Source organism: Acipenser ruthenus, chromosome 7, assembly GCF_902713425.1.
Source record: "Acipenser ruthenus chromosome 7, fAciRut3.2 maternal haplotype, whole genome shotgun sequence".
Classification (NCBI taxonomy): domain Eukaryota; kingdom Metazoa; phylum Chordata; class Actinopteri; order Acipenseriformes; family Acipenseridae; genus Acipenser; species Acipenser ruthenus.
This window is the reverse complement of record NC_081195.1, coordinates 36,800,765-36,813,916: the sequence shown is the minus strand read 5'-3', so window position 1 is coordinate 36,813,916 and position 13,152 is coordinate 36,800,765. Positions and strand designations below refer to the sequence as shown.

Genomic DNA, 13,152 nt, shown 5'->3' with positions numbered 1-13,152 from the left:
TTGTAAGTCGCTTTGGATAAAAGCGTCTGCTAAATGACTCATTCATAATAATAGTACAGTGTAGTGCTATATAATATATTACACTTTAAATATGGGAGATTGAGGCCATCGCATTTTCTATGCACACAACAGGAAGGGTTACCAGAGGGCTGTTTGTGTTACTTTGGATAACAGTTTGTACTGAAACTGTGACCTCGCTAGGTTCTCACTGTCTTTCGTCCAATCTAATTTAAAAGCCTTCCATCTCACTACCCCTGATTGCTCTATGACTGTGTGGTCTGGTCACTGTGCAAACTGGGATTCATTAGATTCACAGAGTCAATGCACAGGGTCCTCAGGGCTGTCAAGCCTTCAGCAGTAGCTCTTAGACACAGAGCTCCTTCATCAGAATAATTGGAAAAACATACAGTATCTAGTATTTTGTCTTTAGAACAAAACGTTTAAAAAAAAAAAAAGATTAAAAAAAAAGACATCACAGTATCTAAAACTGTTTAATGATTAACTGTCACATTACCCTAGCTTGTCTCGTTCACTTTGCTTTTGCTGCATTTTTGTCAGGTGAAACTGGAGGAAGTGCTGTGTAACTGCACAGTATAAGACAGACTGATTTGCGCATGCAAGAAAAAAACAAAAAATGCGGGCTGTGACAGATAATCAAATATATTGTAACATTGAAGAGATGGTCTTTGTATCAAAAACTGGTGGCGGAGTCAAAATATAATATATAAAATGGGAATTGATTTTATTCTTAATACAAGGACAGAAAAACGCGACTGACATTTATGTGAGTGTCATGTATCAGAGAGCTGACTGATGGGCTGCAGTGAATTACAAGGTTATAATTGCATCGAGGGGTTCTGGTGACACCATAAACCAAGAGAACGAAGCTTGATTGGTTTATGATAAGTTTACCAGAAGCCTGAGATGCAATTATAACGTAATTTACTGCAGCCACATTTGTTGCTGTTTATAATAATCCCACGTTACTGTTTATAATATAATAATGCCTCTTATGGGGGGCTCCCGAGTGGGCTCCCGAGTGGCGCATCCAGTAAAGTGGAGGATGTGGAGGATGTGCCCCATAGCCTAGAGATCGCAGGTTCAAATCGAGGTTATGTCACAGCCGACCGTGACCGGGAGTTCCTAGGGGGCGGCGCACAATTGGCTGAGCACTGCCCGGGTAGGGAAAGCTTAGGTCGGCAGGGGAATCCACGGCTCACCGCGCATCAGCGACCCCTGTGGCCGATAGGGCGCCTGTGGCTCTGCAGTGGAGCCGCCCGATCTGTGTTGTCCTCCAGCACTATAGCTCTGGTGGCATTGTTGTGGATCTGCAGTGCGAAAAATGACAGCTTCGGAAGACGCGTGTTCCAGCTTCCGTTTTCAGAGTCGGCAGGTGGGTTGCGAGCGGTGAGCCGAGGATACAGATGATAATTGGGAATGCTAAATTGGGGTGAAAACCGGGGTAAAATAATTGGCGACGACTAAATTAAAAAAAAAAAAATAATAATAATAATACCTCTTATTATGTTCAAGTGTTTTGTTTGTTGTTTTATTATTTATTATTAAAAGAGCACACTAGCGTGTAAACTTGCAGCCGCTGTTGTCTGAGTCTCACTTCCTGCCAGTGACGCTGTCCTGTTCAAAGACACTTTCGGTGCTTCGGATTGTGACAAGTAACATCGCTTAATGGGCTGAGATGCAGTTATAGTACTAATCCATATATTGAATATATGAATACTGAATTATATCAAACTTACTTTTTGGTGCCACTGTATATGTATATTCTTTTTGTCAAGCAAAATATTGAATAATAATAATAATAATAATAATAATAATAATAATAATAATAATAATAATACAGAGTGGCACACATCAACTTAAATATAATGATGAATTTGTATTGGTGAGCATACAGTTGGATAAGACATGCTGGTCCTTATTAAAGAAGTACAACAAGACATTTTAAAAGGAGCTTTCTTCACCTCATCTAGTGTATTTTATAGACCTGTTCAGCGCATTCTATTAAAAAGTATCACCAAACAAAGTTCTGAATCTCTTGTTTCAAATTAGTCTATACCTTCCCAGGAGTTCCTGATGGCATCCAATGGCTGAAAGAGATCATATCATTTCTGAATTTGTATATCTTCCATTTCCTCAGCATGACAAGAATTGCATGCAGACTGAGAGATGCCCAGAGCATTAATTAAGCAATAAAGACCGATACATTTCTCATTTAGCTTTCAGATTTAACTTTCACATTTTCTTTCATATTACAGTAAAATAAACTTCAGTGAAATGACCCAGACGAAGGACAGATGAATGTGTGTGATTAGTTTCAGATGTCATTCATAGATTGGTTTCCTCTGCATTTGACAGTTATTTATAAATTCGGTTTTAGGAACCAATGTGAACAAGGTCATTTTTGCCTCTCAATACATTTTAAGCAGTGCGTGTTTGTTAGCATATTCAAATATGTGTCCCCAGCAGCACCGAGTAACACAAAGCAGAGAGAGCAGTGAGGACACTGCCATGCGTTCCAGTTGGATGAGAGAGAGAGCAGTGTGGACACTGCCATGCGTTCCAGTTGGATGAGAGAGAGAGCAGTGTGGACACTGCCATGCGTTCCAGTTGGATGAGAGAGAGAGCAGTGTGGACACTGCCATGCGTTCCAGTTGGATGAGAGAGAGAGCAGTGTGGACAATGCCATGTGTTCCAGTTGGATGAGAGAGAGAGCAGTGTGGACACTGCCATGCGTTCCAGTTGGATGAGAGAGAGAGCAGTGTGGACACTGCCATGCGTTCCAGTTGGATGAGAGAGAGAGCAGTGAGGACACTGCCATGTGTTCCAGTTGGATGAGAGAGAGAGCAGTGAGGACACTGCCATGTGTTCCAGTTGGATGAGAGAGAGAGCAGTGTGGACACTGCCATGTGTTCCAGTTGGATGAGAGAGAGAGCAGTGTGGACACTGCCATGCGTTCCAGTTGGATGAGAGAGAGAGCAGTGTGGACACTGCCATGCGTTCCAGTTCTGCCCCGAGCTCTGTCTCTGAGAGAGAAGCTGGGGGGGGGGAGGGGGGGTGGAGGTTTATTAATATGCTTTACAATACCTCGCTATTCTTCATAATGCTTACCTATACTTCACCATGGTTTCACTCTGCTTTATTATATCTTTATTATTATTATTATTATTAATTTCTTAGCAGACGCCCTTATCCAGGGCGACTTATGACTTATAATTGTTACAAGATATCACATTATTTTTACATACAATTGCCCATTTATACAGTTGGGTTTTTACTGGAGCAATCTAGGTAAAGTACCTTGCTCATGGGTACAGCAGCAGTGTCCCCCACCTGAGATTGAACCAACGACCCTCCGGTCAAGAGTCCAGAGCCCTAATCACTACTCCACACTGCTACCCATATCTTGCCATGGTTTTACTATGGGAAACTTTTATAAGGGTTAGTTTACCATGGTTTGTTTTGAATGTGCTGTACCATACCCCTCTGTGCTTTACAATGCTTCCCTATGCTTTACCATACCTCTCTATGCTTTACAATGCTTCCCTATGCTTTACCATGCTTTCACTGTGCGTTATTACACTTTGCTGTGCTTTTACGATGGGAAACTGCTATAAGGGTGGGATATGTCACTCCAACATTTCATTGTTTTTTGTACAAAATCAATGTTTAAGGTCCCATCTGTAAAGTTTATTTAAGCCTTACGAGAGGTCACACCTCAGTGTTTATTGGCACACTCCAGTAGTATCCCCGGCTGGGTGTACACTGTAGAGGCAGCCTGAAGCCTGTGTGTCAGCACAGCGTCTAATAAAGCACGTGCATGCTTCCTTAACTGATGTATTTAAAGTGTTTACCTCGGTATCCTCAAGGGAAAAAAACCTTTTTCAGACAACTGAAATCCTGCCTCAAAGCACTGTGCGCAGAGCAGCTGAACGGTTCATCTTTATTCTGTTAACGCAGTTGGTCAAGTACTCAGTATGTTGCATAAATGACATGCAATTTCAGAAGGAATTTATCCAAGGGTGTGCACAGGAATCTAATTGTAGCTCTTTCATTACCATGCTGCATCAAAAAGAACTTCATGTATTTCCTGCTAGGGAAACTTTAGCACTCAGAGCCAACTGTTTAGCAAAATAATCAAACCCATTACCAGGGAGTACTTACAGCTGTAGAAAGAGTTCAGCTAACTCAATAGAAGCAGCTAGGCCAAGTCAACGCTTCAGTAGTTTTCTGCTCATTAAAACACAGCAATCAATCTGCTGCATTTTCACTGCACTGAATTCAACCTAGGACTGTGTCCTTACAAACCCATTAAAACCACTGAAAGAGCCGTAAGCAGAAGCCCCAGCGAACCATGCATGGCTCCAGACAGCCCTGCACTACTTCATTGTTTGAAAAAGGCGGCCTGAGAAATTTGCACCTGTAGCGCTGTCTGTTGTTTCAGATGGACTAAGGCCAGCCTTGTGGGCTGCTGATAGTGTAACGGGCAGTGTTGTGTGATGCTCTGCGTTTCAGATTCTGTCCCGTTTCGGTGATATGAGATGAGGTTAAAAGCTCTATGCCATGAATGCAGACGAGCCTGGCTCTTTTGCATTGTGGTTAAGGTGCTTGCTTGCAGCGTGTGGGGTCGCTGGTTCTCGTTCAGCCTCCTCCCTGTTATATTAGCACTCATGTAAAGATAGTGTCTGTTGTAAATATTAGGTGCATTTTGGTAGAAAATGCAGAGAAACTTCACAGGTTACACACAAGTCCATTAAAAATCTGGGGTTCAGCAGTTACAAAACTGAAAGAACGTCAAGAAAAAACAGAATTCCACAAAGCAGCAGTAATAGTTGGCAATGATTTCATGTCTGTGATGCAACAAACTAAAACACCTGTACATCAGGAGCTGAATTCAGCTAATAGAGAAAGAGAGGAATAACTATATTATTGCTTATTATAGTTGTACTCTAAGTATGTTACTTAAGTTTACAGCAAATGTGTTCCAAACTACACTGACAGAAACATTTCCTTATGGTCTGTTAGAAATGTGTGGAAGTGAGGTGGGATCACAGGGAACCTTTTATGTATCTTGAAGAAGTTAGTGAACCAGTCAAGCTACAAGGCTAGACCTGCCTCTGTTAATCACTAACTGATTGATTGTGCTCACTGTTAAATAAAACCAAAGTTATGTTCTACTTTTTGATGTGTGTTCTGTGCGAAGGACAAGTAGATTTTTCTAGTTTTTTTGAAAAATTGCACACCCCTTGTCTACATGTTCAATAGAAGTGTTAATCAAGTTTTTAAAATCATGGTTACTCATGTACTGAGAACCGATTAATGCCAACTAACTTTTTTTAAAAGCCGATTGAAAGCAAATTTTCCTCTCATCCGTGGTGCTGACATTGTTACTGCCATACCCCGACATTGACAATATCAGTTACCAGTCGTTACGACCAAGTGAAATAACCACAGCTCTCACTGAACCTTCAAAGGGTATTCTGTTTATATTACAATGTATGGAAAATAAATATGTTAAAACCTAACAAGCAGCTGAATTCAGAGAATGACTTGGATCAAGCTCCGCATCTGCTAAGCAATACAGCAGAATTTGAAACAGTGCGATTCCCCCGGGCATTCTGTCGTTGGAACTGAATGAATGAATGCAAAATAGATTCCAAAATGAGGTCCGGTAAAAATAAAAATAATATTACATCAGCAGCCTTGTTATTCGGCGCATCCGGTAAAGGCACTGTAGAGTGTAGGATGCACACTATAGCCTGGAGGTCGCCGGTTCGAGTCCAGGCTATTCCATTGCCAACCACGGACGGGAGTTCCCATGGGGCGGCCCACAACTGGCCAAGCGCCGCCCCGGTGGGAGGGAGGGTTAGGTCGGCCAGGGTCTCCTCGGCTCATCGCGCACCAGCGACCCCTGTAGACTGTCCGGACGTCTGCAGGCCTGCCTGTAAGTGGCGCAGAGCTGCGTGGTACTCCGACGCTGTAGCTCTGAGGTGGCTGCATGGCGGGCCTGCAGAGTGAAAAGAAGAGGACGGCTGAAGGCACACGTTTCGGAGGACGCAGGTGTCCGTCTTCGTCTCTCCCGAGTCAGCGTGGGGGTGGCAGCTGTGAGCCGGGTTGAAATAAAAAAAAAGAATTGGGCTTTCCAAATTGGAGCCGTAGTTTCAGCTGAACCAGTGGAGCACGTCCAAATGCATGAGAAACCAGCTTACATTTTTCACATTCCACTTGGTGTTTGTAAAACACATTTATATTGTAGTCCTACTGTACTTGACACAGCTCACCAATCGTCACAGGACCCAGAGAGAAACCAGGAATCTACATTCCAAAATATTTTGGCATCTTTTTGATATGCATATCCCTTTAGACTGTAATTAGAAACATGTGCGAAGAATTAGAAGTTGCACGTGACACTGAGGTGTCAAAACAGTTACGAAATGTTCTTCTGTTTACTTAAACATATATAAAAAAGTAACGTAACATGCATAAAATATAAAACAATACAAAATCACTGGAACAGTACAGTGCTTTACTACCCATTCTCCACACTGAGACCTGAATGAACCTGCTTGCAGAGGGAGGGGAGGGCAGTCACTGGGACAGCACAGTCTTCATGGAGAATGGGGTACAGGGCAGACCCATTCAACACACACATAGCAGGGGAAGCACAGCTCTACTGTTTGTGTTTGTTTGGAAATAGTGTGTATGGAAAAGACCAGGATAAAGGTTTTACTGTAAAAAAAACATTTTCATTCTTTGGTACCCTGAGGAAACCTTAGCTGATTCTGCCACTGATGTCAGCTGTGGCAGATGTATGGTTAATATTGGAATCTGCCGCTGTTAACTCATTAAAATATCCAGTACCTATGTGGTTCTTCAATGGATTACTGTGATTCAGTCAGTAAACTCATGCGATAGATTATTTATTAAAACAAACCAGACAACACAACTACATTATACATTTTTTCACAAAATTCTTTGGCCTCGCCTTTTGCGGTCTCCCTGCTCATAAATTAGCTCACAGATAAGTAGAGAGGCTGACCGTAGGGAAGCCATGGGCAGGGGGGCTGGATAGCTGCCCTCCCCCGTTAGACGAAGCCAAGAAGCAGGTGGAGGCTGGGGAAGAGGGGGTGAACTCTGGCGCACAGCCGGGACGTAATGGATTGAGGTAAGATATCAATCCCTTCCTTGCTGATCATTGGGCGTGTTGTTTATCGAAGGATGAATAAATACTATCTAATCGACTGACGATTTCATCTAGTATTGGAACCACTTAAAATATCCTTGATGTTTACGTGATTTGATCTAAACTGAAAGTGAATTCCCTGCCTGAACCATTTCAGTCCCCTGTGCACAATGCACAAAGACTATTGAGTGTGATCTGCATTACACCTTATTTGTCTGACAACACGCATCATATATGAAAAAAATGTCCTGATGTCAGTGCTCTGGTTTGAAAAGGGATTTTGCAGGTTGGTTTTCTTTAATTTTAGGAGCCTGACTCCCCTAATCATTGCTATTGAAACAGCAGTGTCCAGTGTCTTGTTCATGCTTCCCTGTCTGTCATTGTACCTGGAGAGTGACCCTCCCACTTCCTTGCTGAGATGACATGTACAGCTCTGATGGGGTGCACTAGCTTTCCTTTCCTTAACATTCAAACAGGATTGGTCACCGCTCTCTCGCTTATGTTACAATCTTGGCGTTTGTTTGTAAACCCAGAGAGCTTCCGGTAGACTTTTGTGATGTCATTTTGTAGTTTTTGTGACTACATGATGTTAAATAAAAGATCTAAATTATGTTCATATCGTTTTATTATTATTATTATTATTATTATTATTATTATTATTATTATTATTATTATTATTATTATTATTATATGTCTCAATCCTAAAATTCCATGCAGTGCAAAAATTGTAGCCATAGCTGTGCTAGACAGGGGTCCCCAAACCTTGACGTTAGACACCCTGGCAGAGGGAAGACCTGTCCTCCCTACGATCATCAACTATGTATCTATGACTTCCAGCTGTAGCATTATAAAGGGGGAGCATGGTGCTGTTAGCCAGGGCATTTGGAGATAGAAAGATTGTAAATGTACCATAGAACTGTATGAGTTACATTCAAAATACAGGAACCACAGCAGTGAGGGAATCCCCTTGCCGTGAAAATACTTTTAAAAATAAGTTTATTACGGATGGTATACGTCTTGAGAATATCATAAAACACCAAGGCTATAAATGTCTGCATTTTCTATGGCTTATGCAAGAATTTAAATGAGCACCTTTCTGTGTATCGGTTAAAAGCAATCAGAGCATTAATCATTGCTGACATGTTTCAGTTTCAGGATATACAGCCTCGCCCTGCAAGCTTACCAGCAAAGTCTTAATCTTCATATATACAAATAAGCACCTGTCTAGAATGTTACAGCTATGACTCTGTGCTTGCATGGGATTGACCGGTAACTCTACAGCGAGCTACAGAATGATTAAAAAAACATTCCAATTAATGCCGTGCCTCTTAGCTCCACACGTCTCAATTGTGCAGTTTTAAAAGAAACACATGCTATAGCGAACATGCATTTTCATTTTAAACCAGGCCATCCGATTGTGCAGTGGGTTAATGAAAGTCTTCTGTTTGCTCACGTCCCCTCAACAAGCAACAGTGCCCCCTATTGGCCAGGATCCAGGTGAACTCAGGCGGACACCTGCAGGGCTGGCCGTCATCCTCCAGGAGCCGGTAGCTCGCTGACATCGCAGTCAAGCTCCTGACTGGCAATTGGCTTACTGGCGGAATTTTTGAATGCCTACTGGGTCTTTAGAAATGTCAGCACATATTTTAACAACAACAACAACAATAATAATAATAATAATAATAATAATAATAATAATAATAATAATAATAATAATAATAATAATAATAATAACAGGGGTGGCCAAAGTTATTCCTTCCACTCCTGTTCTTTGATCCAACCCTGTTCTAAATTATTTAATTGAACCAATTAAACCTCCACCCAGACGCTGAAGTCGTTCATTATATCGTTTTACCTGTTAAACCTGGAGTGGACCTCCAGGACCATGACAGCCCTGAATTATAACTATACAAGTTTATCTTTGGTCTACAGTCATTTCCACCTTTGCTACCGTCCCGGTCCAGCTTTTTGTTTTGCACAATCATCCAACACATATTACACAGTACTGGGTGTGTTTTTGCCGAAGGATGAGCTTCAACCTGGGCTAGGATGCTGGTTGGTGGAAACTCAGTTAATAAGTATCACCGAGAAACTTTGACCTGTACCGGTTTGGTGTCCGGGATCACTGAAGCGAAACTAACCCTGAATATTCCCAAGCTAGGGGTGTGAAAACAACACAAGAAATGTGTTCAGAATTGAGAGGTGTGATACCATATTCCACATCATGAAAGCACCTGCAGGTTTCAGGCACATGCATCCCATGCAATAGCATTGTGTCTGTCACTGTGATAAACTGTAGTAAAATGCAATACATTCAATACCTAGTGTATAGTCCTGTTTGAAAATCCTGGCATCCTGGTGTAGTATTACTGGTAAGAATAGGATAGGGGCCCCCGGAATTGAGATTCGCATGGGGGCCACTGCGTGACAAACGCTACAGATGCATTATGTATGTTAAGTTGAATATACCCATTATAAAAGCATACTGCGGTTTACCATGAAAAACCCATAGCAAACTATGTGGATGACGACCAAAAGACAATAATACTGTAGGGTACACACAGTAATAACCCTTTCAAAATGTGTGTCTCCAGACTCACTGGTTACACTCCGTCGCTTCCTCTGCCCATGCTGACTGCAAGGCAAATTTCAAGCGGTTTTGCCTCGCCTGTCCGCTCTAGCGAGACTCGCGATTACCGATAGGATAAATAATTAACAAATTGCTGGTAAATAATGTACTGCCCACTGCTTACACGCTCGCGGCTGAATGAGAACAAATGGGACCACTTTATATAACTGTTGAAAATACTGGCAACTTCTGTTAACAAAATATCAAGCGTGACAGAACAAAAGATCAATATAAATCGCAGCGTTTTAAAGATGCAAAGCTGTTCTAGATGTACTGCACACGTTTTTGTTGTGGTGCTTTTTGCAGTAAACGTGTGTAGTTTAACTGGAAAATGTAATATAACTAATAACGACACCATTTTTGGTTCTTTCATTAGTATTACAAACATCAGCATGTTGTATTTCCTTTAGAGACGTTTCCTACAGTAAAGTGTAATACCGCATAGCAAAGTGTAATAAAGCACAGCTAAAGCGTGGAGCAAGCAGAGATAATTGCGACGTATACCAACGCATAACAAACACGGCAAACCAGGTAATCTATGGTAAATACAAAGCAAAACCTTGAGAAAAACATGATAAAACTGCACAGATTCCGTGGTAAACCGTACTATTTATAAACAGACCCGTTTTCACATACCTGAACATACGAGGCTGCTGTGCAGGATGTAGCGGCAGCAGTGGTCACACCAAGCCCCGGCGATGCCATCACAGAAGCTGTGCCCCTCTCCTCTCTCTTCTTTCCCTTGGGGGTCTTTCCCGGGCGGCTCAAAGATGGTTCTCACATCGGGAGGGCGGTATCCTCTTTTCCTGCAGCGGGGGGCTCCAGCGCCCACCCCCGCGGGACTCCGTCCCCCTAAATCCCCTGGCGCTTCCCAGTAGGAGACATCTTGAGCCGGGAGGACCGGGCTCTTGAGCACCTTAGCCGGGTTCTTTTGCAGCCGCATCTTCGCTCGAGGAGGAGATACCTCGCTGACTTTGTCCTTCCCCGCTGCTATGATCGAATTGGGTTGTGGTGGCATTTGTACAGCAGTCGTAGTCGACGCCATGGCTTGCTTATCACCATCAGGAATGCAGCGTAGTACTTCCTACAATGATTCATATCACCGCTTTCGAGTCATGCATGTATCTAATTCATTCAACAGGTATAGCTGGTTTGTCCGGCCCGCATCTCAGGTGCAACAGCAACACTTCAGCGTCGAGAGCTACAGTTAAAGGTACCCCCTCCCTCTTTGCGCACCTTTGCAAATTTCCCCCGAAACCTCTACCTGCAGCTGTAGGCTAAGCAAGCGAGGAAGTAGAGGAGATATCGGGTGTCATTGAAATTCATTCACTCTTGTGTGTATTTCTCTTTCTGTTAAAGTGGATAGGCTGTGTGATCGAGGCTGTGGTTAAAAAGAATGACTGAAAAGGGTCGGGCTCAAGGTGGGCAGGCAAGTGAACACAAAAAGCGGGAAGGGGGCGGGGGACGACCGGTTGGTTGTTTTTACATTAATTGCATTCGCACGGTTAATAGGTTATAATAATAAAATAAAATAAACAACAGACCCAGGATATGAAGACTATGAGTAGGGTGTCAACTTTGCGCATGCAAAAAATCTGCAACAGGGTCTGCATCAGGATTATGTGAAATGTTACCAGCATAACATAAACACTATTTGGGAAAACACCTGTTATTTTTTTTTTCTGTTTTGCTTCATTAGGAAGAGACTAGCCTTTTTCAAATCTATGGAGCGCGGTCCCAATGTATAGAAGTAAGAGCGCCATCTAGCGACCAGTCACTTTGGAAACACGTTCCCATTGTTTATGTGTATGGCTATTCCGTGTTATCTAATGTTAAACAGTTGACAATAAATCGATACTTTCTTGTTGAACAAACGGTTATCGATGATGATAAACTGAAAATTGTCTATTTCCAACTGTGATCATTTACAAAATAGGCTGAATAAACAAACTACCAAAAAATGTTTACAAAATGACAGAGAAATGTTTACATGACCACGGCAACTGCAAAACAAAGAGAAATCACGAGAATAGTACAATTATGTGTTTATATTTCAACCACAGATTCCAAAACTAGCAATATTTTAAATATTTTTAGTACTACAGGCAGCTGGACTAATATGCACTGCACGATTTAACTTATGGAATACTTATTGCAGTTACACCCATAAGGGAGTTGCCGAATTTACAGATTGGTTCATTTGTCACATGCTGACTTGCACTATGTAATATATAGAAGGTTGAATCAGAATGCTTGAATCAGATCACCGTATTCTTCTTGAATAGATTCAATTCTTTTAGCCTGTCTGCATACGACATGCCTTTTAAACCCGGGATAATTCTGGTCGCGCTTCTTTGCACTCTGTAGAGCAGCAATATCCTTTTTGTAACAACGTGATCAGAACTGAACACAATATACTAGTCTTACTAATGCATTGTAAAGTTTTAACATTATTTCCCTTGATTTAAATTCAGCACTTTTCACAATATATCCGAGCATCTTGTTGGCCTTTTTTATAGCTTCGCCACATTGTCTAGATGAAGACATTTCTGAGTCAACATAAACTCCTAGGTCTTTTTCATAGTTCCCTTCTTCAATTTCAGTATCTCCCTAATGATATTTATAACGCACATTTTTATTGCCTGTGTGCAGTACCTTACCATTTTCTCTATTACATGTCATTTGCCATGTGTCTGCACAGTTCTGAATGCTGTCTAGATCATTTTGAATGACCTTTGCTGCTGCAACAGTGTTTGCCACTCCTCCTATTTTTGTGTCGTCTGCAAATTTAACAAGTTTGCTTAGAATCTAAATCATCAATGTAGATTAGGAATAGCAGAGGACCTAATACTGATCCATGTGGTATACCACTGGTTACCTCGCTCCATTTTGAGGTTTCTCCTCTAATCAGTACTTTCTGTTTTCTACATGTTAACCACTCCCTAATCCATGTGTATGCATTTCCTTGAATCCCTACTGTGTTCAGTTTGAGGATTAATCTTTTATGCAGGACTTTGTCAAAAGCTTTCTGTAAATCTAAATAAACCATGTCATATGCTTTGCAATTATCCATTGTCGATGTTGCATCCTCAAAAAATTCAAGCAGGTTAGTTAGACATGATCTCCCTTTCCTAAAACCATGCTGACTGTCTCCCAGGATACTGTTACCATATAGGTAATTTTCCATTTTGGATCTTATTATAGTTTCCATAAGTTTACAGGCCTATTGGTCTGTAGTTACCTGGTTCAGTTTTGTCTCCCTTTTTGTGGATCGGTATTACGTTTGCAGTTTTCCAGTCTGTCGGTACAACCCCTGTGTCAA

The 13,152-nt window shown here is 41.8% G+C and overlaps 1 protein-coding gene across 1 annotated transcript in view; it reads right to left on the bottom strand.

Moving 5' to 3' along the window:
- LOC117414668 (ras association domain-containing protein 3-like) overlaps positions 1 to 11,239 on the bottom strand; it is an 82,990-nt gene extending 71,751 nt beyond the window's left edge. The window contains exon 1 of the mRNA XM_034024431.3: positions 10,467 to 11,239. Coding sequence (XP_033880322.3) covers positions 10,467 to 10,875 — 409 coding nt within the window. The 5' untranslated portion in view covers positions 10,876 to 11,239. The remainder of the gene's footprint in view (positions 1 to 10,466) is intronic.
- Positions 11,240 to 13,152: the final 1,913 nt, after the last annotated feature.